The sequence below is a fragment of the Vulpes lagopus genome, chromosome 18 (assembly GCF_018345385.1).
Source record: "Vulpes lagopus strain Blue_001 chromosome 18, ASM1834538v1, whole genome shotgun sequence".
In the NCBI taxonomy this organism is placed as follows: domain Eukaryota; kingdom Metazoa; phylum Chordata; class Mammalia; order Carnivora; family Canidae; genus Vulpes; species Vulpes lagopus.
Genome location: NC_054841.1, coordinates 35021393 through 35045396, shown reverse-complemented (window position 1 = coordinate 35045396; position 24004 = coordinate 35021393). Strand labels below are relative to the sequence as shown.

The window sequence follows — 24004 nt, the reverse complement described above, 5'->3', positions numbered from 1 at the left end:
AAGCTATCTCACATACCAAAAGTAGTCTGGGATAAAGAAAAAACTGGTTCTGGATTTAACACTGGAAAATAGAAATATTTATCATGGTGTAAAAGGATGAAAAGGTAGAGAAGAGCAGAGAAATGGGAAAAGTGGGAGCACCTCTCAGAAGCAAAGGAAAGAGGAGACAATTGCTGAATTCAGTGAAGGCCACAGGATGGTGAGCTGAGCTCTTGTTAGAAGATCTTTGATTTGATGAGGAGCCATTCAGAATTCTTGAGAATAGGCCATCCCAATGTGCTATTTACATTTTTAAAGATTCTTTTATATTTAGAGAGCGAGTGAGCGAGAGTAGGGGGAAGGGACAGAGGGAGAGAGAGAATCTCAAGCACTGAGTATGAAGCTTGATCTCCTGATCCTGAGACCATGACCTAAACCAAAACCCAAGAGTCAGACGCTAAATGGACTGAGCCACCCAGGTACCCCAATGTGGTGCTATTTTAATAGCCAGAGTTTTCCATGGGATGTTAGTGCTGAAAGATAATGTAGTTTAACCCCATGGTCCTACAGATAAGCAAATAAGAAACCAGAGACCTTTCACAGAAACCAGTTCAAATGATAAATGAGGAAAAAAACCCCAAATATATTACATTTGGGAGTCAGCTAGAATCAGCCTGTTTTGTGTCACTTGGGGGAAAAAGTGCATTGGGGCATGAATAAGCCTCCTTGGGAAATAATAAAGAGATCATTTATGAAATAGGCAAAAAGTTTGCTGGAAAGCATATACTCTGACAGTTGTGAAATGTGTTTTAATTTTTTATTAGAGAAGTTGGAAGTTTAATTTCAATATTGATGGTAACATAATTTTCTCTGCTTTGTTCAGAGGAACACACAGAATCAATTTGTACAAGCATATACAATTCAGTTGGTGTTTTGTGTCCTAAAATCAGTAATCTGATTAGTTCTAGACTACCAAATTTCCATGCGCTCCTCCTGGCTTTGGCCGCATGGCTCAATTCCCCGCGGAATACTTTTTCATGCACTGTCTGCAACACAACTACAGCAGGCTTAAGGACCATGCAGATTAACACTGTAGCAAATTGTTTTGATATTTAACAGACGTAAAAAGGTTATTTCCTGATATGAAATTCTGAAAATCTGCATAAATATTTTTGTGTAAAATTAAATTAGTTATGTATTTTTTTGAAACTAGAACTCGAAGTATCAAGAATGCCCACATAATTCATATACACATATATATAGACTTTTTCATTATGCTAAAAGTCTTGATAGTCAAATTATACTCTGTGCCATACATTTATTTAGCCAGTATTTATTTGGCATTATGTTAACTGTATCTGTACGGATTAGTCTTAATTGGTGCTTGTGTATCATGCAAACACAGTTCTAGTATTCCTGTTTACTAATCTTGTCATGTGGCAATACTTAGATGATTTTGCTCTATAACAGTGTGAATTAGGAGTATAAATACTTTATACACGGTCACATTTACAAATGTTTGCCAATAACCGCTTCACAATCTTTATGGTGTAGTAGTGTATTATGTCTGGAATCGGCAGAAGCAATTCCTATAAAGCAGTATCAGATGTAAACTGTCTTACGTGTGCCTAACAGAGTTCTCCCTGGAGCACTGATGAGTTTTGGCACAGGTACAAGTTCTATTTTCTTATTCTAATAACTTCCACAACTTTTACAGGGAATTAGCTTCTTATGGCATGGCAGAGACATGGCACTTACTGATGAGGTAATTTAGATGTGTAGAAAAATTCTGCAAAATTATTTGGCTAGCAGACTGCCACTTCTGCTGATGAATTTGTAGACAGAGTTTTTTTTTCTAGTGCATGCACTTGCTATTAAATCACTAATGCACTATTTTTGCTGTAGCTCAAACATGTCCTAATGCATCACAGAGCAGAGTTGTTTACACCAAGCTCATTGACTTGTGATGGTATTTTTTAGCAAAACATGTTTAAGTTGTAATATTCAATGGTTAAACTCTGCCTTACTGGGATAGTAATTTTGGTGGAGTTAAAGCTACTTTTGGTTGGCCAAAGAAATTCAATACTCAAAATGTTAAACAGAAGTATGTAAATCTCTGTGGTTTTGGGTAACATCTTGTCTATACAAAAAGGAAACCCAAAAGACAACAGCTGTCTTGCATGAAATCTGTGTTGGGATGGTTGGGGGTGATCTTATGATGCTGTGTGGTTTTGCTGCTTCAGTTTGCATTTTGAAGTTTCACACTACTGTTGCTGGTCTGCGGTCCATCTCGGCTTCCAATTTCACCATCTGCTGCATCTCCTTCGCCTGTAACATCAGAAATGTGGCCTTACATGTTGAAATCCTCTCCTGAAGGCATGCAGCCACCCCACACTCTCTTCTCCCCTTAATCTGATGCTATCACTACATCCCTCCTACTCAAAGTGAGGGCCATGGACCATGAGCGTCATCAGCACTGCCTGGGATCTTGGGAGAAATGCACAATCCTGGACTCCACCCCAGACCTACTGCATCAGAATGTGCATTTTAACAAGATCCCAAAGACACTTTTATGCCCATTAAAGTTTGTGAAGGACTAGTTTTACATAGTGCCAGGAAAACCATTTGAAAAGAGGCTAAACCAGTCACTCAGTTTAGACTATGTCACGTCAAACCATTTGGTTTAGTTTCTACAGGTGGACATGTTGCCTTGACTGTATGTAATTTGAACTTTTAGGTTAAGTGTTGCCTATGGACAATATTTCCCCCAAAGAGCCCAAAATTTAATTAATTCCCTAAGAATCTGACTGATGGAGTTTAGGTGGGAGCATATCATCTTGGTTTGGCTGGGGTAGCTTGCAAGTAGAACATTACAGGAATATGTACAGTTCTTAGAATCCTGCTGCCCCAACATTAGCCCTACGAGCTGTCACTTCTTGGGGTAATTTTTTATGGGTTTCCCCAGGAAGTAATTCATAAGATTGAGTTCACCATGGCTCAAGACTGTCACTGAGAAAACTAGGTGGTTTGTGAGGTAGAAAGGAATCAGAGGGTGAGGAGGTGAGGAGGGTGGGGAAGACTGGTGACAAATCAATTGGCTTCTTTCAACATTTATTTTCCAACTAGAGTCTGGATGCTTGAGCCCAATCCAATGCATGTATCTTTTGAAGGAAAAATAAAGCATCCTTTTCCTCTTTTTGTGACATACCACTGTTAAATAAAGACATTTAAGAATGGAAACATGATATATAAAGATATAACTTAGAGGAGGATTCTGAAGTACTGATGTTACTGCTCATGTCTGCTTAGGTATTCCAACCAAATGGAAGATCAGTAGGGGGGATGACTCAAATCTGAAGATCATCCTATGAGCTTCTAGAGGCCCTGTTACAAAACTAGTTTCACCATGGACATATAGTAATTTCCTTATTATTTTCATATTATGGCTTTGAATTTCCCTTTGGCAAAGATGAATATAGTAATACAAAAGAATTCTATTTTTCTGCTCAAATATGAGATGGATGGTTCCCTCTACCTAGATATTTTTCTATGCCTGAAGTTTACTAATACTCTGAGAGAAATGAGAAATGGAGAAAAATATACAAACATGAAACTATGACACAAACGGTATTCATAAGAGATGACAGTGAAACAGTATCTGCACTGCAAAGTAAATACTTTTATGTTCAATAAATAGTAATAAGATTCCCTATACTTGTCCCTACTTAGCATTTAAATACAATACTGAACGCAGTTAAAAAGGAAGAATCATATGCTATTACAGGACTATTCTTAGAGCCAGGTTCTCAGATGACCAGGGTGACCATTCATTCCCATTTGCTGGGTACAGTTCCAGTTTATGCCTGTAGTCCTGGCAATTATGAGTATCACATACTTTCACTCTCAAATTCAGATAATAATTTACATGGTCACCTTACTAATGAGAGGTGATTAGGGTCCTTGACAGACCACATCTAGCAGAAAGCATGGCAAGAGTCACTGTACAGTGACACTGTATAATGTTTCTGTATGCAGACCATAACTCTCATTAAAAAGCACCAATGAACTTTGAGTAGGTGCTTTACAAATTAATTGCAGTCATATTAATGCTTGTGAAAGGTCTGACTTTGTGACCCAGTCTTAGCTGTGGTGGGTCCAAATGACAGTCATGTATCACTGTTCTTGATGCCTGGGGATATCTTCATTAGCATGACTTGAGTTTTTCCTAGGTCTGCAGTAGGAAACGCTGGCTAAGACACCCTCAGAAAAAATTCTCTAAAGATTTTGGGCATTTCAGTTTGAATATTATATCAGAAATCCAAGCATGAAATTATCAAGCTTTTAAATCCAAACCCTTGAGATACTAATTAGTTATGACCAGATGTGAATCATAAATGGAGAGTGCGCCAAGCATACTAACAGAGCTGAGAAGGAAAGCAATGTCTTGCTTATCAGAGTTTTGGTCCTACCTTGTGTTTGGGACACTGCATGGCAGGATTTCAATAGCTGTTTGTACAAAAATAGTAATGTCAAAATTGAGTCATACATATAAAACAAAGAAAATAAATGAATACTGAAGTGAATTTGAAAAATGAATGCAAAACCATATACAGAAAAGCAAAAAGCTAATAATAAAACATGTATACACCCATCAGTGACGAACTCCCCCCAAGATTGATCTCAAAAAAAAAAAAAAGAAAAAAAAAGAACAAAACAAACAACCAATGCCTAGGAGCCCAGACTGTGCTTTTTCTCCTGCAGGAGTGAGTGGGGAACCCTCCCTTCAGCAAGAACACTCACTTCTCTTTATTAAATGATAGGACTGATGATAAAAATCAACTTTTAAAGCTTGGGTGTGATGGTAATGGAGTTGTTAATGTCTGAAATGATACATGTCAGGATGGATGACATATTGGTGGCTAGGAGGTCTCTGGGAAAATTTAGTAGAAAACAAACCCCCAACCTTTGGAGTTTTAAATGAAGAATCAGATGACCAAGTAAGCAAGGCCATTAGGTGGCTTAAAAAGAGCACATGAGGTTAGGATTCAGAATCGGGGACAAATTCTATTAAAACTTGAGTTGTTTCTGCTAGTTCCCTCAACGCTGGTCTAGCTAATTAAGTAGATCCTTGGGGAGATGAGGTAAGCTCCTGGGAGTAGGGTCACAAGGATGCAGTAAAAAGCCTTAAAGAGATATTATGGATGAATGTTAAAATTAATTTATCTCTGGCTTAGCAAAAGAAAATAGTCTTTGGGTTTAATAAGGGTTTGGGAGACTTATAAAAATTTAGGATTGTCTGGAAATAGGAAACTTTTCTGCCAATGAAATGTTTAATTGGTTATCAAGGGAGCTTTCCTACCTGATTCCAGATCTTGCCCATTTTGAGGGAAGAAAGGCAGTCACTGTGTCTTTTGCATCTATGCCTGCTACAGGGTTGTAACACACTGAGTAACTAAGAGCTCTCTGACCTTTAAATTCCAAACAAGACAAAACCATTCTAGACAGATCTGGGACTGAATTTGTTATTGAACAGCCCATGTTTTTGTAAAGCAAGGCTTAACATGAAAATTCAAGTCCAAATTCTACCTCTGCTAGAAGCATCAATAGGATATTGTGTATTTCTTTTCATTGACTCTCATTAAATCTGCATCAAATCTCAAGTATTCTCATGATCTGTGCTTTCCTAAGCTTCTGTGACTCGAAGTATCAGTTGTGGGTGGTAGATGTTGCTTATGACATATTGATAGGCATTATGTGAATTTTTGGAACAAAAAGCTACTATCCTCCCAATATACCCAATCAGTCCAGTGATCACTTATCCAGTATATTTTAATGCAATAAATCTGATGTGGTTTGAATTCTCCATGTATTTAGGATAAAAGCTCAAAGTGATTTTTGTATGTAGTTTGGCTCTGAAATTAAAAAAAAAAAAACAGTAGGTAAGTGTATTCTCTAGCTCTGATATTCATTATTGTAGTAATGAGTAATTTTTAGCACATTTATATTCTTTAGTCAAACTTGTTGCTAAGCAACACAGTAATTTCTAAGTAGTTTCTTAATTTAGTTAACTGAAACATAACGGTACCTTACCTTCACTGTGCCTTCTGAGAGGCATCCTTACCCCACCCAGCCCTGAATCACTGAAGTGGATCCTAACGCTTTGGAGATGGTGGTTTTACCTTTATTCATACTCCCATTTGGCCCATGGAAACACTTCTGAGAAGTGCTTTACAAGCAAAAACATAAGCTAGGTAACTTGTACCAGAACATGATGTATCTATGAGATGGTCAAATGAACTGGACCCATAGGACAATAAACATTTATTGTCCTCCTTGAGGATCTGTGGACTATTCATGAATAGAAGCATTTAGCTGAGAAGGAAATGTGAAACATAACTCAGAAGTATGCTGATGAATAAAATCTTCTGTCTCCCAAAAAGTAACAAATTTGAAACTGGAAGTTGGATTTGTTACCCAAGCACAATACAAAAAAGATTTTATGGTTTGGTTTTGCTTTCTTGAAGATACATTTTAGTGTAATTCCAACTGAAGTAGTTTCCAACAGGAGCCATTTACTCTGAGAAATATACCTTAAAGAGGATTGGTTTATAGATGGAGGAGATAGGAAAAACCAATGTAGTATGTACCTCATCAAACCCACTTCACAGTTTCTAGATGGAAGTAGGTTATCTAGATATAAAAACTTCTAAATCAGCTATATCTAAAAACTGAAATTTGAACTGAGGCAGACTGAAATCTAAACTGCTCTGCAGGGTCATTTTGCCTTATAAGCTAGAAGTATGGCCATCAAATTGAAATACTTGGATGGCCAATGGCCTGTATAGCCCATTTGGGAAGGAGCCCACCTGTACTATAGCTCTTGGTGTTGCTATCTAAAAGCCGACAGCTAACTAAAGAGCTGGATTTTGGACAAGCTATCTGTGTTGCCTTCTTAGTGTTTTGCCTTGCTGGGGAAGAAAACAAAATTATGGTATCCACTGGTGTTCAGTGGTTTGTAGAGTTTGGGCAGCTCCTTTCTGGGGGGTCCCACTTGAAGGCTCTGAGACAGTTTTATACTTTCACTTTTAGATTGAAGTGGAAAAGAGGTGGTTTCTCACATTTGCTTTTGAACATAGCAAATGTTTAAACTTGCTTGCCCCTAGGCTGCATATTCTAAAGCTATAACTGAAAAGAAATAATTTGTAACCTTTGTTTTCTCCTCTCAGGGACATCATTCTTAGAGTCAGCAAAATCTATTCAAATGATGACTTTGAGGGTTACTTCCCTTGCTTCCCGCCCCGCCCTGCCATGGTTACATTCCTTTTCCACTTCCAAAAAGAATTCTTTGTCTTGTTTGATGAAATGGGGGAAAATAGAGTAAAAGGCACACATTTTTTTCTAGCCACCTTTCCACACCACTACTCAGGCTACCAGCTTTAGCAGAAGGGTCCCTGCTGGCTTGGCATCTGCCTCCCAAAGTGAGGTGGCTATGTCTTTTTTTAGGCCTTTTAGATAAGATACCTGCTCATTCTGTTTCTCTAGGAACTCTAGGTGTTCAAGCTGGACTTTTTTCAACTGATCCATTTCTTTGGACTGTTTCATTGCAAGCTGTAAAACAGAAAAATTCTGATAAACTTTGGGTTGCAATCTGAAAATTTATGGATGGGGTATGATTGTTAAGTCAACAATTTAACCAAGGGAGATATTTATTACAGAATCATGAAAAATAATCTGAAAACTAAAAGAGTTTATACCCATAATTAGTACTGGGAAGATCTTCCCTGTTAAATCTTCTCAGAATATAATAGATTATTTATGCACAATTAAAGCTTGGCTTCCTTTTCCATATAAAATGGTGCCAGATTAATATCTTAAAGATTTTAGTGTTAGATTATTTAGCTCTCTGGGAGCAGGCAAGAGAAGCTAGAAAGTTTAATGTACAGAAAAATCAAATTAGGCAAATTAGCCAGAAGAGGTCTGATATCTAAGCATGAGTTATTGTTTACACTGCCAAGAAAATTATAAAATACTTACTCTCTTTCTTTCTTCCAGAAACTTTTTGGTGTTGCTGCTATTTAACTCCCTGACTCGCCTAAAATAACAGGTACAAATAATAGTTGGCATGACATCGAATAGAATCAACATAATATTAAATGAGAAAGTGCTATATTCCATTTAATTCTCTGGATGGGATTATCACTTTATCCAAATTTTTGCAGAATTTTAAAACACATAATGTACACAGAAAAATACAAACATCTTTGTACCCAAAACTCAGATTAGTCAATACTGATGTTTTGCCATGCTTGACTCATATTTTTGTCAAATAAATAAATAATTTTTAAAGGGAGAGAGAGAGAGAATGTGAGCACAAGCAGGCAGAGCAGCAGAGGGAGAGAAGCAGACTTCCCACTGAACAGGGAGCCGACATGGGGCTCCAGCCTAGGACCCTGAATCATGACCTGAGCCTAAGGCAGATGCTTAACTGACTGAGCCACCTCGGTGTCCTGCTTGTCTCATATTTTTAAAGGACACAAAGTGTTACATATATACTTACATCCCCTTTTGTATTTTTCCTTATTTCATTTCCCTCCTTTCTTTTTTCTTTTCTCCTCTCCTCTCGACTCTTCTCTTTCCAGACATAACCACTATTTTGAATTTGGTGTGGAACTTCCCATCCATGTTTTAATATTTTTATTCCATATGGATGTATCCATTTGCAATACATACAAGTGCTTCTCACACTTTCAGGTGCTTACAAATCAAATGGATATACTGTTAAAACACAGATTGCTGGACCCACACATAGAGGTAGCTAAAGTGATATTTAGAGTGAGAATTACAGCCTAGGTGTATATAACCTTTTTTTTTTTTTTTTTTTTTTTTTTGAGAGAGAGAGTGAGTACAAATGGGGTGGGGAGAAGAGGCAGAGGGAGAGAGAGAATCTAAAGCAGGCTCCATGCCCAATGTGGAGCTCTATGTGAGGCTCAATCTCACAACTCTGAGATCTTGACCTTAGCTGAAATCAAGAGTCAGACGTTTAACACATAGAGGGTCTGATTCATGGGTCTGGAGTGGGGCCTGAGACTCTGCATTTCTAACAAGCTCCCAAGTGATGCTACTGGTCTGTATTGTTCTTTGTGTTTTCTAAATTTACCTAAGTGGTAACCTATTCTGGGCTTTTTCCTTTAATTTATTATTTAGCCCAAGTTTTAGAGATATAGCTATGTTTCAAACTCTTCCATTACTTTCATCTGCTGTATGGATTTTTCCATTTTTGAAGAGAATATATTCCCAGTTTGCCATTAATGGCAAATAGGTTCTTTCCAAACAATGCTCAATGACCTGGTGCATAGGGCCCTGCAATGCTTGACACCCTATCTATTGACTAAATAAATGTGGGGCATATCTTCCTGTACATATGAGCCCAAAGATTTCTCTAAGGTATACACCTAGATTTGCATGTTGGTAGGGAAATGAATAGTTTCATCTTTACCCCAGAGCACTGGACCTTATTTGCACTCACAACCAATGTCCGAATGCTACCTTTTCTTCATATCTTTGTCCTCAATTGATACCGTCAGACACTTACTTTTTTTGTCAATTAGTTTTGTGAAATGACATCATTACCAGTGAGGCCAGAGTGCTTTCCATGACTCAATAGACCTATAACTGATTGAATTTCTCTAATAGCTATAAGTCTGTTCAGGTTTTCTCCTTCCTTTCAGTCTGTTTTGGACACTGATAGTTTTCTAGGCAATTGTCCATTCCACATAAGTGTCCAAACTCACTGGTCAAATTGTCTTTACTTTCAAAAATGTTGATTATATCTGCAGTAATTTCTCCTTTTTATACCTAATATTACTAACTTGTGTTCTTCTGCTTCTGGCTCAGTCTTGCTGGAGGTTCACTGATTTTATTTTTTTCAAATAATAAGCTTTTTTTGCTAATATTCTTTTCTACTTCAATACTTTCTGCTTTTATATTTCTCCTTATCTGAGATCTTTGGGTTCACTCTGTATTTCTAATTTTATAGTCTCTTGAGTGTTTAATTAATTAGTTTGCATTAATTTTATAATGTATATACAGCTAGAGGCACCTGGGTGGTTCAGTCAGTTAAACGTCTGACTCTTGATTTCAGCTAAGGTCAAGATCTCAGAGTTGTGAGATTGAGCCTCACATAGAGCTCCACATTGGGCATGGAGCCTGCTTTAGAATCTCTCTCTCCCTCTGCCTCTTCTCCCCACCCCATTTGTACTCACTCTCTCTCTCAAAAAAAAAAAAAAAAAAAAAAAAAAAAAAGGTTATATACACCTAGGCTGTAATTCTCACTCTAAATATCACTTTAGCTACCTTCTTTTTTTTAAGGTGAAAACATTTATGAGCCACTCTCTTTAGTATCTTTCAAGTATATAATACAGTACTGTTAACTATAGTCAGTATTAGATCTCTGGAACTTACTCCTCTTGTAACTGGAAGTTTGTCCCCTTTAACATTTTCCCATTTCTTCACCTTCTTAACTCCTGGAAACATCATTTTACTCTGTTACTATGAGCTTGGCTCTTTTTTTAGATTCCACATATAAGTGACATCATGAAGTATTTGTCTTTCTCTGGTTTACTGCACTTAGCATTATGCCCTCAAGGTCCATCCATGTTGCCACAAATGCCAAGATTTCCTTCTTTTTTAATGGCTAGATAAAATTGTTCTGTGTGTGTAGGCACATGCGGATGTAAAAATCACATTTTCTTTATCCATTCATCCATTGATGGGCACTGAGGTTATTTCCATGTCTTGGCTATTTGAATAATGCTGCAATGAACAAGGGGGTACAGATACTGCTTTGGTATAGTAATTTCATTTCCTTCAGATACATACCCAGAAGTGGAGTTGTAAGAGTGTATGGTATTTCTGTGTTAATTTTTTTTAACGATTTTATTTATTTATTCATGAGACACACAGAGAGAGAGAGAAAGGCAGAGACACAGGTAGAGGGAGAAGCAGGCTCCATGCAGAGAGACTGATGTGGGACTTGATCCCGGGACTCTTGGATCACGCCCTGGGCCGAAGGCAGCGCTAAACTGCTGAGACACTTGGGCTGCCCTCTGTTGTTAATTTTTAAAGGAACTTCCAGATTGTTTTTTATAGTGGCTGTCCCAATTTACATGGCTCCAAAAGAGCAGAAAGATCCTCTTTTCTCCACATCCTACCAGCATTTGTTCTTTCTTATCTTTTTGGAAAATAGCCCTTCTAACAGGTATGAGGTTTTATTTTATTGTGGTTTTGATCTGCATCTCCCGATGATTAGTGATATTGAACCCTTTTCATGTGCCTCTTGGGCATCTGTATGTTTTCTTTGAAAAAATGTCTACTCAGGTCCTCTGCCCACTTTAAATTCAGATTCTTTTGTTGTTATTGAGTTGTGTGAGTCCTTATACATATTTGAATATTAATTCCTGATACATGGTTTACAAGTATTTTTTCCCATTCCGTAGGTTGCCTCTTCATTTTGTTGATTGTTTTGCTGTGTGCTTTAGCTACCTTCTACACATTGATAGACAGTACTTGCATTGTTGGTCAGTTTTAAATATTGCATAATTTCTGTTGAAATGTCTTCTTTGACTCAGGAATAAAATTGTTTGTCAGCTTCCATATGTCTTTCTAAGCTATCTGATTATAAAGTTTTAATTTTAATTCTCGGTACTTCGTTAAAGTGGACACATAATGTGCGTGTGTAGAAGGTAACCATTCTGCACAGAAAAATTATTTTAAAAACCAGCCATTTGTAGATGTTTTAGAACCACCTACCACTGGAAACAAAGTCAAACAAAAAAATTAAAAACTTGGTCAATATCAGTAACTCAGAGTTTAAGATAATACAACCTCGACTGGGCTGAAGTTCACTTTGTAACATACTTGAAAGAAATGATAAAGAGCTGTTTAATGATGAGCACATTTATCCTACTGAATTCTATATTATACTTTAGGCAATCTAAAATAGTTCAAATGGAGGTTTTATCATGGCTGGAATATTCTACGTTTTTGAGCTAAACCAGATAATGTCAATTCCACATATATAAGGCCCTTAAAACAAAGTTCCTTGTCTGAGAATAAATAAATAAGAACAACAGGATGGTGCAAAGATTAAATGGAGTAATAATTTCCCTAGATGCTCCACATTGATTGGGAAATTTTTTAAGCAACATTTTAAAGAGTCAATTCATTTCCATTTCCAATAGTAATTGAGATGTGCTTTAAAAAGTCAATGAAATTGAGGTAGTTGGACAGCAATTCTTGCCATGTTCAAAATAAAGAGAACACATCAGGTATCCAATGAGCATCCATCCATAAAAGACCATGTAGTACAGGTACTTTCCTTTGCAGCTACAAAGTTCTGCAGCAGCTCAGCCTACAGCTAAGGGAGAGTGGAATGCCTTGAAGCCCTAAACGTGCTCAGGTCTCAGTCCTTTTTTTTTTTTTTTTAAAGATTTATTTATTTATTCATTCAGAGAGAGCAAGAGAGAGGCAGAGACATAGGCAGAGGGAGAAGCAGGCTCCATGCAGGAAGCCCGATGTGGGACTCGATCCCGGGACGCCAGGATCACACTCCAGACTGCAGGCGGCGCCAAACCGCTGCGCCACCGGGGCTGCCCAGGTCTCAGTCCTAAGACTAATCTTCACTTGGCTCACTGGGAATCAAGTGCTCTTAACTCCCTCTCTTGGGTAACATAACTCCTGATGTCCTCTCAAATCTACTTTACTGTCTTTGCCTAAAGGGTTTGCACCTAGAACCTTCTCTGGAGGTCACACAAACTTTTCCCCAGTCCCAGGATGTGACTAACACAGAAATACAAAAGCTAGATACCGTTGGTTCAAAGAGATCACTGGTGCAGCTTACCCTGTAGAGCTTGGGATCAGGCTGAAGGACTCACTGTAGCTGAGACCAACATACCCTTACTCCGCCACTGCTTGGGACCCTTCCTGCTTTCCCTACTCTTCTTCTCTGAAGATCCCTTCCTCAGTAAATCACACACAACCAAATTCCTGTTTTAGTCTGTTTCTAAAATAAATAAATAAATAAATACCCCAACCTAAGATAAGGTCAAACAAGCAAAACTGAGTGGGGGCTTTTGAGATGACCCCTGGCGTCAAGGACAGCACAAGGCAGATCAAAGGCAGAAGACTGACCATCTACAGGCTACTATTTAGAACCATCCCATCCAGAATATCCAGTATGGATCCTCACTGGGGCAGAACCAGTGAGATGCTTGTGGGAGGACCCAATGGAATGTGGGAAGGATATTTTGCCATATTTTATACAATTTTGTTTGGAGGTGAGCATATATATATATTGAATGTACATTTATCTGCCTTGTGGTAGTAAACAATCAGAAGACAAGTGTTCTATAGCAACAACAATAAAGCTCCATAGCAGTTATAATAGCAGAATCCTTAGCCAATACTCACAAGGATTTTGAGTACACATATGTATACACACATAAATGCTGTTGAGTTTATGCCTCCCCACCAGCGCTACCTCCCCAGAGCGAGTATTCTCAGGCTTACCTTTCCCGTTCTGCTTTGTTCTTGATAGATTTATCTTGGCTGATGGCTTTGCTGTTTTCCATAGAAATCTTAGCCTGGTGTGCTCGCATTTCCTTGCTTTCCCTAAATATTAAAAGGAAACAAATGGGAGCAGGGATAAATGGGGAGTTAATGTTTACTGGGGACAGAATTTCAATGTAGGGGAGATGAGAAAGTCCTGGAGATGGATGGTGCTGATGAATGCACAACAGTATGAATGTGCTGACTGCCACATACTTTTAAACACAGTAAAAATGGCAAATTTTATGTTATAGTTAAATACGCATAATAAAAAAAGTAAATAAATTCTATGTGTAACAACAAGACTAGGTTCACTTTTCTGTTTTTCATTTTTGAGCTCATCGAGTTATTCTGTATACTGTGAAAAGGTGAGAAAGAGCCCCAATCCATGATAAGTGGAAGTGGGTCACCTACTGGGGAAGTAATAATGATGAACTGGGATGAAGAGACATTATGTTTGTCCATAAAAATATAAAGATCTTCCATCTTTGCCCTACATTTCTTGGAATCAGATGGCCTGGAAGAGAGACAGAGTATATCCTGACCCTCACAAGTGATCTTCATGTTCTCTGACACCTCATGGGAATGAAGGGGACAGGGTAGTTTCAGATAAGCATGGGAAGGAGGGAAAAAAGGATGTTTACATAAGGCTCCCGATCCCTGCATGTGCTAGAATGTCTGTGCACATGAGAAAGAGTCATAGATCATTTATGTGTATATTAAAGGGATATATTTTATTTTATTTATTTTTAAATATTTTATTTATTTATTCATGAGAGACAGAAAGAGAGAGGCAGAGACATAGGCAGGGGGGGAGCAGGCTCCATGCAAGGAGCCCGATGTAGGACTTGATCCCAGGACTCCAGGATCACACTCTAGGCCAAAGGCAGATGCTAATCCACTGAGCCACCCAGGCATCCCAAAAGTATACATTTTAGAACACTGAAATGAATGTTATTAACAAAGAATTTTTTCTGGAACCTATAGGGTCTCCTTGAAATCATTCCTGGAAATGAGTGACCAAGGAGTCAGGTGTTCTAAGTACTGTCTGCATTCTATCAAAAGTGATGGACAACACCAAGCCTACAGAGGCAGGAATATGCATAGAAACTCCTAGCCGAAGAAAATGGCTCTCAAATTGTTAAGTTCATGTCAGTAAACTGACCATTTCTGTATCCATTCATTCAATAAGCGCTTCTCAGTGACCAAATGTGTCTGACTAGTCTTAGGGGGTAAGATTTTTTTAAAAAGATTTTATTCATTTATTCATGAGAGACAGAGAGGCAGAGACACAGGCAGAGGGAGAAGCAGACTCCCCACAGGGAGCCCAATGCGGGACTCAATCTCAGGACCCGGGGATCATGACCTGAGCTGAAGGATCATGACATCTAACCACAGAGCCACCTAGGTGCCCCAAGGGCAAGATTTCTTTTTAACAAAGAGCAACAGCTATGATGATGAGGAAGATACAACCACAGGGTGCTTGAGAAAAAGCCTAAACGCTGCTGTTACTTGGAAAAATGCCCCTGCAGAACATTCATTTTTTAAGGTAAATTAGTAATTAAGTTATGCTCTCTTTAAATAACTTCCTAAGCCATGCAAGAATTAGTTTACCTTTTTCCCTTTTGAACAATGCCTACCGTTGAGGGCTATCTTTTTTCTTTTTCTTTTTTTTTTATTTATTTATGATAGTCACAGAGAGAGAGAGAGAGAGAGGCAGAGACACAGGCTGAGGAAGAAGCAGGCTCCATGCACCGGGAGCCTGATGTGGGATTCGATCCCGGGTCTCCAGGATCGCGCCCTGGGCCAAAGGCAGGCGCCAAACCGTTGCGCCACCCAGGGATCCCGGCTATCTTTTTTCTTTATTCAATGACAAGAAAGATAAGAGAGGAGTGTCTTATCCTATGAAATTTCTCTAAGTAAGGCTACATGCCTACAATCAGGTCTGCTTACCACTCTTTGACTACTGCTGCAGTACCATTCTGTGTACTGAATCAAGAGCATCTCGCAGGGAAAAAAAGAAAAGACAACTCCTAATCTTATACAACTTGATAGAATGCTTTAAAATGGAAAGGGTATAGACCACAACCCTCCAGGAAACCTAAGCACAGAAAATTCATTCCTTTGCTTTGAATGAGAATCAGCAATGATGGCAAAAACAGTTCTCGTTCTTACTGCCGGATCTATCACTTCAAAACAAGGTTGGGAATTCATGGAACACACCCAGATAATTTATGCAGTTAACATTTGAAAACTTTTTTGTGGGCAGCCCAGGTGGCTCAGCGGTTTAGCGCCACCTTCAGTCCAAGTGGTGATCCTGGAGACCTGGGATGGAGTCCCATGTCAGGCTTCCTGCGTGAAGCCTGCTTCTCCCTCTGCCTGTGTCTCTGCCTTTCTCTCTCTGTGTCTCTCATGAATAAATAAATAAAATCTTTTTTTTTTAAAGAAAACCTTTTTGTTTGCTTTGTTTGTATAATGCTTCTATTTTCTACTCTTTTGTGCGTATCAATAGACCCTAACAGTGGCATAGAGTAGGCATGAAGGGAGAAGCAGGGGGCTGTAACAAAGCTGTGATAAAAGGAGTTAACTGACATTCATCAACTCTCTTCTGATGGGGGCAGGGTCAGGGTGGGGTGCAGCTCATCATTTGCAGTATTTTAAATGTAATATTCAGTTTGCAGACACTGGAGGAAACCCACATAAACTGATACTTTATTGCTGTTTCTTGATTAAGCCTACCTTCTCAAATTCCTAGAAGTCCTAATAATGTGAAGAAGGGTCTCACCATGTTTGGCCATTGAGTGATCAGATCCAATCTGATCTAAGAGCTTAACTGGCTAGTCTTTGTCTCCCTCTGTGTCTTCTCTTCCTAAAAGGCTCCAGACCATTTTCCAAAGCCCAGAGTTGGCCCTACTGCTGTGAAGCCTCTGTGACCACTCTGGAGGCAGCAAGCTCTTTTGGGCTGCACTGCTTTTTAGGATGCATCATATACTATGTGTAATTCAACTTAGTTTTTCATGTGAGTGTTAATACCTTGCCAATACCTGTAAGCACTTTGAGGCCACTGCTATGGTTCATGTTGCTCACCTCAGCTATATGACACGATATGTGTAACAGCTCAGTTTTAATACAAAATTAGGAGTTCCCTCTGGAGAAGGCACATTGCCTACCTGTCATGGGACAGTTTCAGCTGCTGGGTCTGCTGCTCATGGGCACTGATCAGTAGCTTTCTCAGGAGCTCACACTGCTGGCTAAGGTGCAGGTCCCGGATTTCTTGCTCCTCAGCACTGTGGGTGTTGATCATTTCTGACCACTCCTTTGTGTGCTGGGCCACTATCTCTTTGACCTGTGTGGGAAAAGGGACAGTGGCACTCAGAACTCTCAGAGATCAGGTATGAAGTGAAAACACAGTATCAGTCATGCATTTCAAATTCCACCCACCAATTTAGTTGGTGAATCAACAGATACTACAACCTGCAAAAAATATGTATTAATCCATGGGAATCAAGAAGTCATAAGTTATTAAAATAATTGATTGCTTTGGCTCTAAATACTCAGCTGTCACCTGTGACTTCACTGCCTAACTTGTTTGTGTTACCTTCTGCCCAGGCCCTGGACTCCTTTTCTGATTCTAACAGATTCTCCTCATCTCCTCATGCTTTTCCAGCTTCATATCCACAAGCCCACAGGTCTGAGGAGAGCTCTAGGTTCTCTTATCTCTGGATTGTGACTCAGTGTGTCAACCCTAATGGATGTGGGGGTAGAAAGTCTTCCCATCCCCATATCCATTGCTCTTTGCAGTGTGGTTTTGTACCTTCCCTCATCAAGAGCTAGAAGTCCATTTCCCCACCTCCTTGAATCTGGCTTATCTTGTGACTTGCTTTAGCCATGAGACAATAGCAAATGTGGTGCAAGAAGAATCTCCCTCTTTCACTCTCTAGAGCCCCACTGCTACCTTCTGAAAGAGCCTATGCTAGCCTGTTGGAGGATGAGAAGTCATGTAGAAAAAAGCAAGCACAGCCAGCTAATGACTAGATATGAGTTATAGCCATCTATCCCAGCTGAATGCAGACGCATGAGTGAGCCTATTCAGAATCCATAGAGCTACCCAAGTGAGTATAGCCCAAATTCTGACCCCCTAATTTTAAGTTAATAATTGGTAGGTGGCTTGAGTCACTAAATTTTAACATGGCTTACTGTGCAGCTAAAGCTAACTGGTATCATTGCCAACGTTTCTACTTTCCTATTTGTGCAAAGCTTCTAGAAATCATGGCCTGTTCATAGACATTAATTCTAGAATGGACACAAAATACAGAACACTGAGGAGAACCTTAGTTTGAATAGCTTGGCTGGCCCATGCAGGCAGTAGGGCCACCGGGCTAGATGACAGAGTTGCATGTAGACATCTGGAGGCTGGCTGGTTTGACGAAAGGCTAGAGTTGGGAATTTTAAGAGTATTTCCCCTCTTTTATAACTATTACTGCTTGAAGAGTTATTTGTGTTCTTGACTGGAACTTAGTGCTCAGTTCTCCAAATGTCCGAAAACTAGTAAGTATCCCAAGTTCCAATTTTCTTGTGTTTTTGGGGAAATAGGAGTAATTGGGCTCATCTCCCTAGAATGTCATCTCTTGATTTTTTTTTCCAATTCTAAACTTCCAACACAAAGTTAGAATGGAAGAAGTATCAAAGATTTACTCAATCCACAAGTTGGGTGGTTTTTTGTTACATGTTTCATGTTACCTCTCTAGAGAAGCATGCTCTGTATTATTCGTTTGTTTGTTTAATTATTTATTTAAGATATTATCTATTTATTCACAAGAGAGAGAGAGAGAGAGACAGGCAAAGGGAGAAGCAGGCTCCATGCAGGGAGCCTGACGTTAGGCTCCATCCCAGGTCTCCAGGATCAGGCCCCGGGCTGAAGGCAGCACTAAACTGCTGAGCCACCTGGGCTGCCCACATTCTGTATTTTATATAGTATTTCCTCTTAGACAATGTGCTGTTTCACTTCATACCCCTAAGGCAGACAACATGGGCAGACTGTATGCATATTTCTACAGATGAAGGAAGAGATGCTCCAGGAAATGCCTCTTCTCAAAGCCAGTGAGTCTCGAACAAATGTGAATGCCGAGATCCCTTGATTTCCCAGACTAGACCCAAGTTATTATTATTTCTGATTTACATCAGGTAGGGCTTCTAAAAAATTAGAAAGTATCTTTTGCAAGTTCCTGCTGTAAAAATAGGCATTTTCTTACCTTAGATTTGTGATCTGATGTCAGTGTCTGAATTTTAATTTCTGTTTCTTTTTTCATTTCGAGACAATTACTTCCCCTGAAAATGGAAAATCATCAGTGTGTGCCAGATGTTAGATATCTTCCCATTCCCATGGGCCCTTGCTCCAAAGCTTTCTAATGAAGACAATTTGTTCATCAAACATGGGTTGCCATGGCTCATTGGGCAACATCAGTATTTCTAGTAATAGATGTATACCTTAGAAAACATCCACATCATGATTACTCAATTCAACCACTATACAAAGAGACACTGTAGATCAAATAATGATTTCATTGTTAAGGGTCTGTTGTCAGAGTTTCCATTTTGGTTCCTGCTTTTCTTTAGGGTAATTTTTCATTTATTCAATAAAATATCATTGGTGATAATAACTAGAAAAGAAGTCCTCAGCCTTGAAGCAAATTTTTAAATTCTTTCTGGTTATAAAGCCAGATTTTTGTCTTTTACACATGCCAGCAAGGCAGAAAATAGCATTTCTTGGCATCATAGGGCAATTTTTGCTTCTTATTCTATTGTGAGTAGGAAATACATACAAGGCAATTTCCCAGCAACCATTACTGCTTTTTTTCTGTGACTATTTTTCCCTTTTGGATTATCTGTAGCATTGCTGAAACCAGAACAGGTCTTGAGCTTCTGTCTTCAGCATATATCCTCTGATGTATTATGGCCTAACTTAGAATGCTTCATTATATTTTTGAGAATGTCTCTGAAAGAAGCAGTATTCTAAAAATGCTAGGACCCTCATCAGATCTATTACTTCTCAAGGGCTGGCACCAAGTATGCTCTCCCTTTAGTCTGTTATTTGGTGAGCTTGTGGCATCACAAAAACATCCCCCTGGCTTAATGCTAGACAAAATATTTTCTGGTAATGCAATGATAAGTTTCATTTAAGTCTTATCTGTTGGCATAAGCTAAAGATTCTTGCAATATTAAAAATCTCTGTAATATTACAAATCAAGATATTATTTATTTTCTGGCTATGCAAAAGGATTTATGTAATTTCAAAATTTCCCAACTTTAGCTTGTCCTTCCTTTTCTCCTCATTCACCTTGAAGATACCTGAATGAAAAACACATGTGAGACATAGTTATGGTGTCACCAACCAATGGCTGTCGAACTGGAATAAATCTCTTTTCCATTTCATTCCCTGCCTTCAGTTGAATGAGTTGCTTATTTCCAAGAAAACTTCTTAATGATGAAAACACAATCAAGACTAAGTTCTTCCTTGGCCTAAGCAGTCAATCGAACTGTGGGGAAAGACAAAATATAAAAAGGCAGACAGCTTCCAGAAGGAAATAAAGAGCCATTACCCCTTCTTCTTCATCGCCTTCTCTAGGATTTTCTCATGTGTCGACTTCTCTTTGTCATACTGTGCCACAATTTTGTCAACTTGTGTGCAGTGCAACTTCTGCATGGTGCTGTGTTCCTGAATAAGAAGAATCTGCAGTTACATGTTGAGTTCTTCTAGTGTGGCTAATAAACTTAACCTATGTTGGGCTGGAATGGTTTTCACCAGCTTTCCCAGAATCTTGGGTTTAGAAATCTAGGAGTAACTGCTACTGAGAAGTGGAAGTATTTCCAATCTCCCACCCAACACAGGAGTTTCTTGTATGAGGGACACCCTAACAATGGAGTGTCTAGCCTCAGCCTAAAGAACACACCCACCCAAAAGGCATCTCTGCCCACTACTGGGCAACACCAATCATTCCAAAGTCCTCTCTTCTATACATACATGTTTTCCACAGAACTTTTACCCAACCATCTTTGTTCTGTTTGAGACACATAATTAGTCCACAGCCTCTTCCACACATTGGTTCTCAAACACCCAATACGTATTTTCTCTCTTCCACATGCTAAGTGTAACTATTCACATGTGACATTGCTTCTAAACACCCAGGGCATTTTTGGAAGGTGTTAAATACCACCATTAAACAGTGAGAATTGCCAGTGGAGTTGTCGCTGTCAGCTGACTTTAAATCCACATCACGTGGTATTTTCACTGGCCTCCTCATCTAGGTACATTCATGAGGATGACACAGTGTCCAGGAGCTGTGGCCTTCAGCTTTATAGATGTTTAAAATATTTCCCCTTCTGCTTCACATAATTAGGAAATTGGGGCTGCAACACTTTGAAAATAAGTATTTTTCTATAAACATTCTTTCCTTCTGATAATTTGATCACAGCCAGTAACTTCTCTTAAGTCAGATTTCTTTAGCTTCTTACCTGGCCAATGTGGGGATTGCCAGGGCAAATCCATATAATCAGGAATACACTTGCTGCTATATCATAGCCTTAGTCTTGAGAAACTAGAGGAATGGGATGGTGTTGAAGATGGGAAGGAATGGATGTTTTTCAGACTGTATTTCCTTTTCCTTATTTTTTTAAAGTGAGTAACTTAAAGTCTAGCCTACCTTAGGAAAACTTTCTTTTTAAGGAAACCTAGTTTATGAACATATTTAAAAGATTTCATAAAATATAAATGAGGAAGGTATATTTAATTTTACCAAGATTTCCTTAATGTCCCAGGGCTGTTAGTTGATTAACATAGGGCTTGATCTATATACTTTGTTTATATATGTATTTTTCAGAAAAATGTTGGTGCAAATGTATCCAGATTCTTGTTCAGTTGGATAAATGCCTTTGGGAGACATTGTGGAGAAGGATGGTGCTGGTGGGGAGATTCTCAGAATAGGAACTGACAATGGGGACAATAGGGTGGTCAAAGGTGATACTATCTTGCTGTGGACTTGGGGGTCAGGGAGTCATATGTAACAGTATCTTATTTAATTTGTGGTAGGAACACCTCATTAATCTAGCCACATTACCAATATACATGCACTTTCTATTATAAACACATTTCAGCCAGAGATTTTGCAATGTGGTATTGGGTTAAGGACATGGGCTCTTCAGTCTCAAATTCTGGGGCAACTCACCTAGCCTCCCAATCTGTTCATCTTTTTAACTGGGATAGTGACACCTAGTTCACCAGGTTGTTAGGACTAAAAGTTAACATGATATTAATCATATTTCAAATGCCTGCTACACCTTATTCAAAATATAGTAACATGTTCATATTATTCAATATCCAGGATAGTATACAGAAAGTGACTTGGAATAAGGGAGAGCAAGTAGAATGATTAAATTAATAAACCTTTGCTCTACACTGAATCAACTGCCTCAGGAGTCAACATGTTAATGTATCCTATGTGAATGGATTTAATCACTCTTGTATGTTGTGGACATAAACAAACCTACTAAAATGCTTTACTAATAGTCTTCCTTTTAAGATTTAAAGACATCGTGCCTACCCAGCACATGTGTTAATTTTCCTGGGCAAATAAATAAGGGGCCTCTATGCAAGTGCAGATTCAAACATATTAGAATCTTTCCTGTGTAATCTCTCTACTTTCCTGTTTCTCTCTAGTTTTTAAGGAAGGGTGGAGAAGATTGTTCTTTAAATATCCTAGTGCAGCACAAGAAAAGGTGAGGCTTTGAGTCTCGGAAGTACGTTGACAGACTATTTCTTATAGAAATATTCTGGTGAATCTTATTAACCCAATTAGAAACGAGGAATGAAGCTGTTTTTGCCAGAAAGGCATTCATGATGGATTCCAGTAGGTAAGACATGCTCTACAAAGGCAGGGCAAGTCTATTCACCACTACATGGCATAAAATTTGCACTCAATAAATATTTGTTATACACATGAAAAAACATCAAGGGAATAGCAGGAGGATTTGGATTCTGGTCTGAGCTCAGTCAATAATTAGCCAAATGGCCTTGTGAAGCTTATATAAATCTTTCCAGCCCTCACTTTCTTTCTTAGAAAACTGAACAAGATCCATTTGCCCAATCTAACTCATGGATTGGTTATTTTTTTTTAAGATTTTATTTATTTATTCATGAGAGACAGAGAGAGAGGCAGAGACACAGGCAGAGGGAGAAGCAGGCTCCATGCAGGGAGCTAGACGTGGGACTGGATCCCGGGTCTCCAGGATTACACCATGGGCTGAAGGCAGCGCTAAACTGTTGAGCCACCCAGGCTGCTCTCATGGTTTGGTTATGAGCTGTAAAGTTACCTAGTATATGCAGGAATCATATGGGAAATTAGAAGCACATTGAATCAAAATGATTACTGTTAATACAAATAATAAGAAAGCTGGTCTTAAAAAAAATTCTCTGTGTTTCTCTACGTGCTTAAAACTATTCCTGTGTGGTAAGAAGTGGTCACTGAAGTATTTTGAGAAAATCTGGTTTCCAGACTCACTTTTCCCTTCACAAAGGCATGGGCTCCTACTTATTTGATGGTGGTGAAGCCTCAGCTTCCTGAAGTGTAAAACAGAGGAGCCAGAAAATGATCTTTCAGTCCATTTTATTTTATTTTTTTTTTATTTTTTTTTTTTAAATCTTTATTTTTTTTTAATTTTTATTTATTTATGATAGGAACACAGTGAGAGAGAGAGGCAGAGACACAGGCAGAGGGAGAAGCAGGCTCCATGCACCGGGAGCCTGACGTGGGATTCGATCCCGGCTCTCCAGGATCGCGCCCTGGGCCAAAGGCAGGCGCCAAACCGCTGCGCCACCCAGGGATCCCTTTTCAGTCCATTTTAACTCAGAAAAAGATTATCATTGGTTTTATTCTTTGGCCCTTAATTCAACCGTGAGACATTACGGAAGAGGCACACATTTTTTTTTTTAATTCATTGAGGTCAAGAGTACCCAAATTGGATGTGTGGACTGAAAAGTCAATCTTAGTTGGGATATTTTGGGGGAAAATACATGTACAGCTTTTAGCAGAATTTATAGGTCTCTTATTGGAGGTAAGAGTAAATTAAGCTTCTTTTGGAGAAATTGCTGCTGCAATTCATTCTTGTGACTGATGGGACAGTGGGCGTGAATGACTGTACCACAGATATGGCTGAATAATTGGAGCAAGTCATGTTTGCTCAGCATGTAACTCTAAGGTCACCAGTAAGCTGCCTCTGTGGGTGGTTGCTGTGTTTCTTCCTAACAGAGTTGTGGGTCTGGCATTGAGGTCTTACCATTAATTATAATTGATGAGTTTAACAGCAGCCTTGATGTTATCAGCTAAATTGCTTATATAGCAAAGAAGAAATTTTCCATTAGTAGCTT

General features: G+C 38.9%; 1 protein-coding gene across 14 annotated transcripts in view; it reads right to left on the bottom strand.

Annotated features, from left to right (window-relative positions):
• Positions 1 to 782: 782 nt before the first annotated feature.
• PLCB4 (phospholipase C beta 4) overlaps positions 783 to 24004 on the bottom strand; it is a 417242-nt gene continuing 394020 nt past the window's right edge. For 13 of the 14 annotated variants that reach the window (XM_041733165.1, XM_041733160.1, XM_041733166.1 and 10 more), the window contains 8 exons: positions 20184 to 20299; positions 18837 to 18912; positions 16755 to 16930; positions 13546 to 13647; positions 8014 to 8071; positions 7501 to 7587; positions 4449 to 4485; positions 783 to 2307 (listed from right to left, as the gene is read on the bottom strand). In XM_041733165.1, the coding sequence (XP_041589099.1) occupies positions 2219 to 2307; positions 4449 to 4485; positions 7501 to 7587; positions 8014 to 8071; positions 13546 to 13647; positions 16755 to 16930; positions 18837 to 18912; positions 20184 to 20299 (741 nt within the window). In that variant the 3' untranslated portion in view covers positions 783 to 2218. The remainder of the gene's footprint in view (positions 2308 to 4448; positions 4486 to 7500; positions 7588 to 8013; positions 8072 to 13545; positions 13648 to 16754; positions 16931 to 18836; positions 18913 to 20183; positions 20300 to 24004) is intronic. The other variant, XM_041733173.1, reaches the window with a different exon arrangement.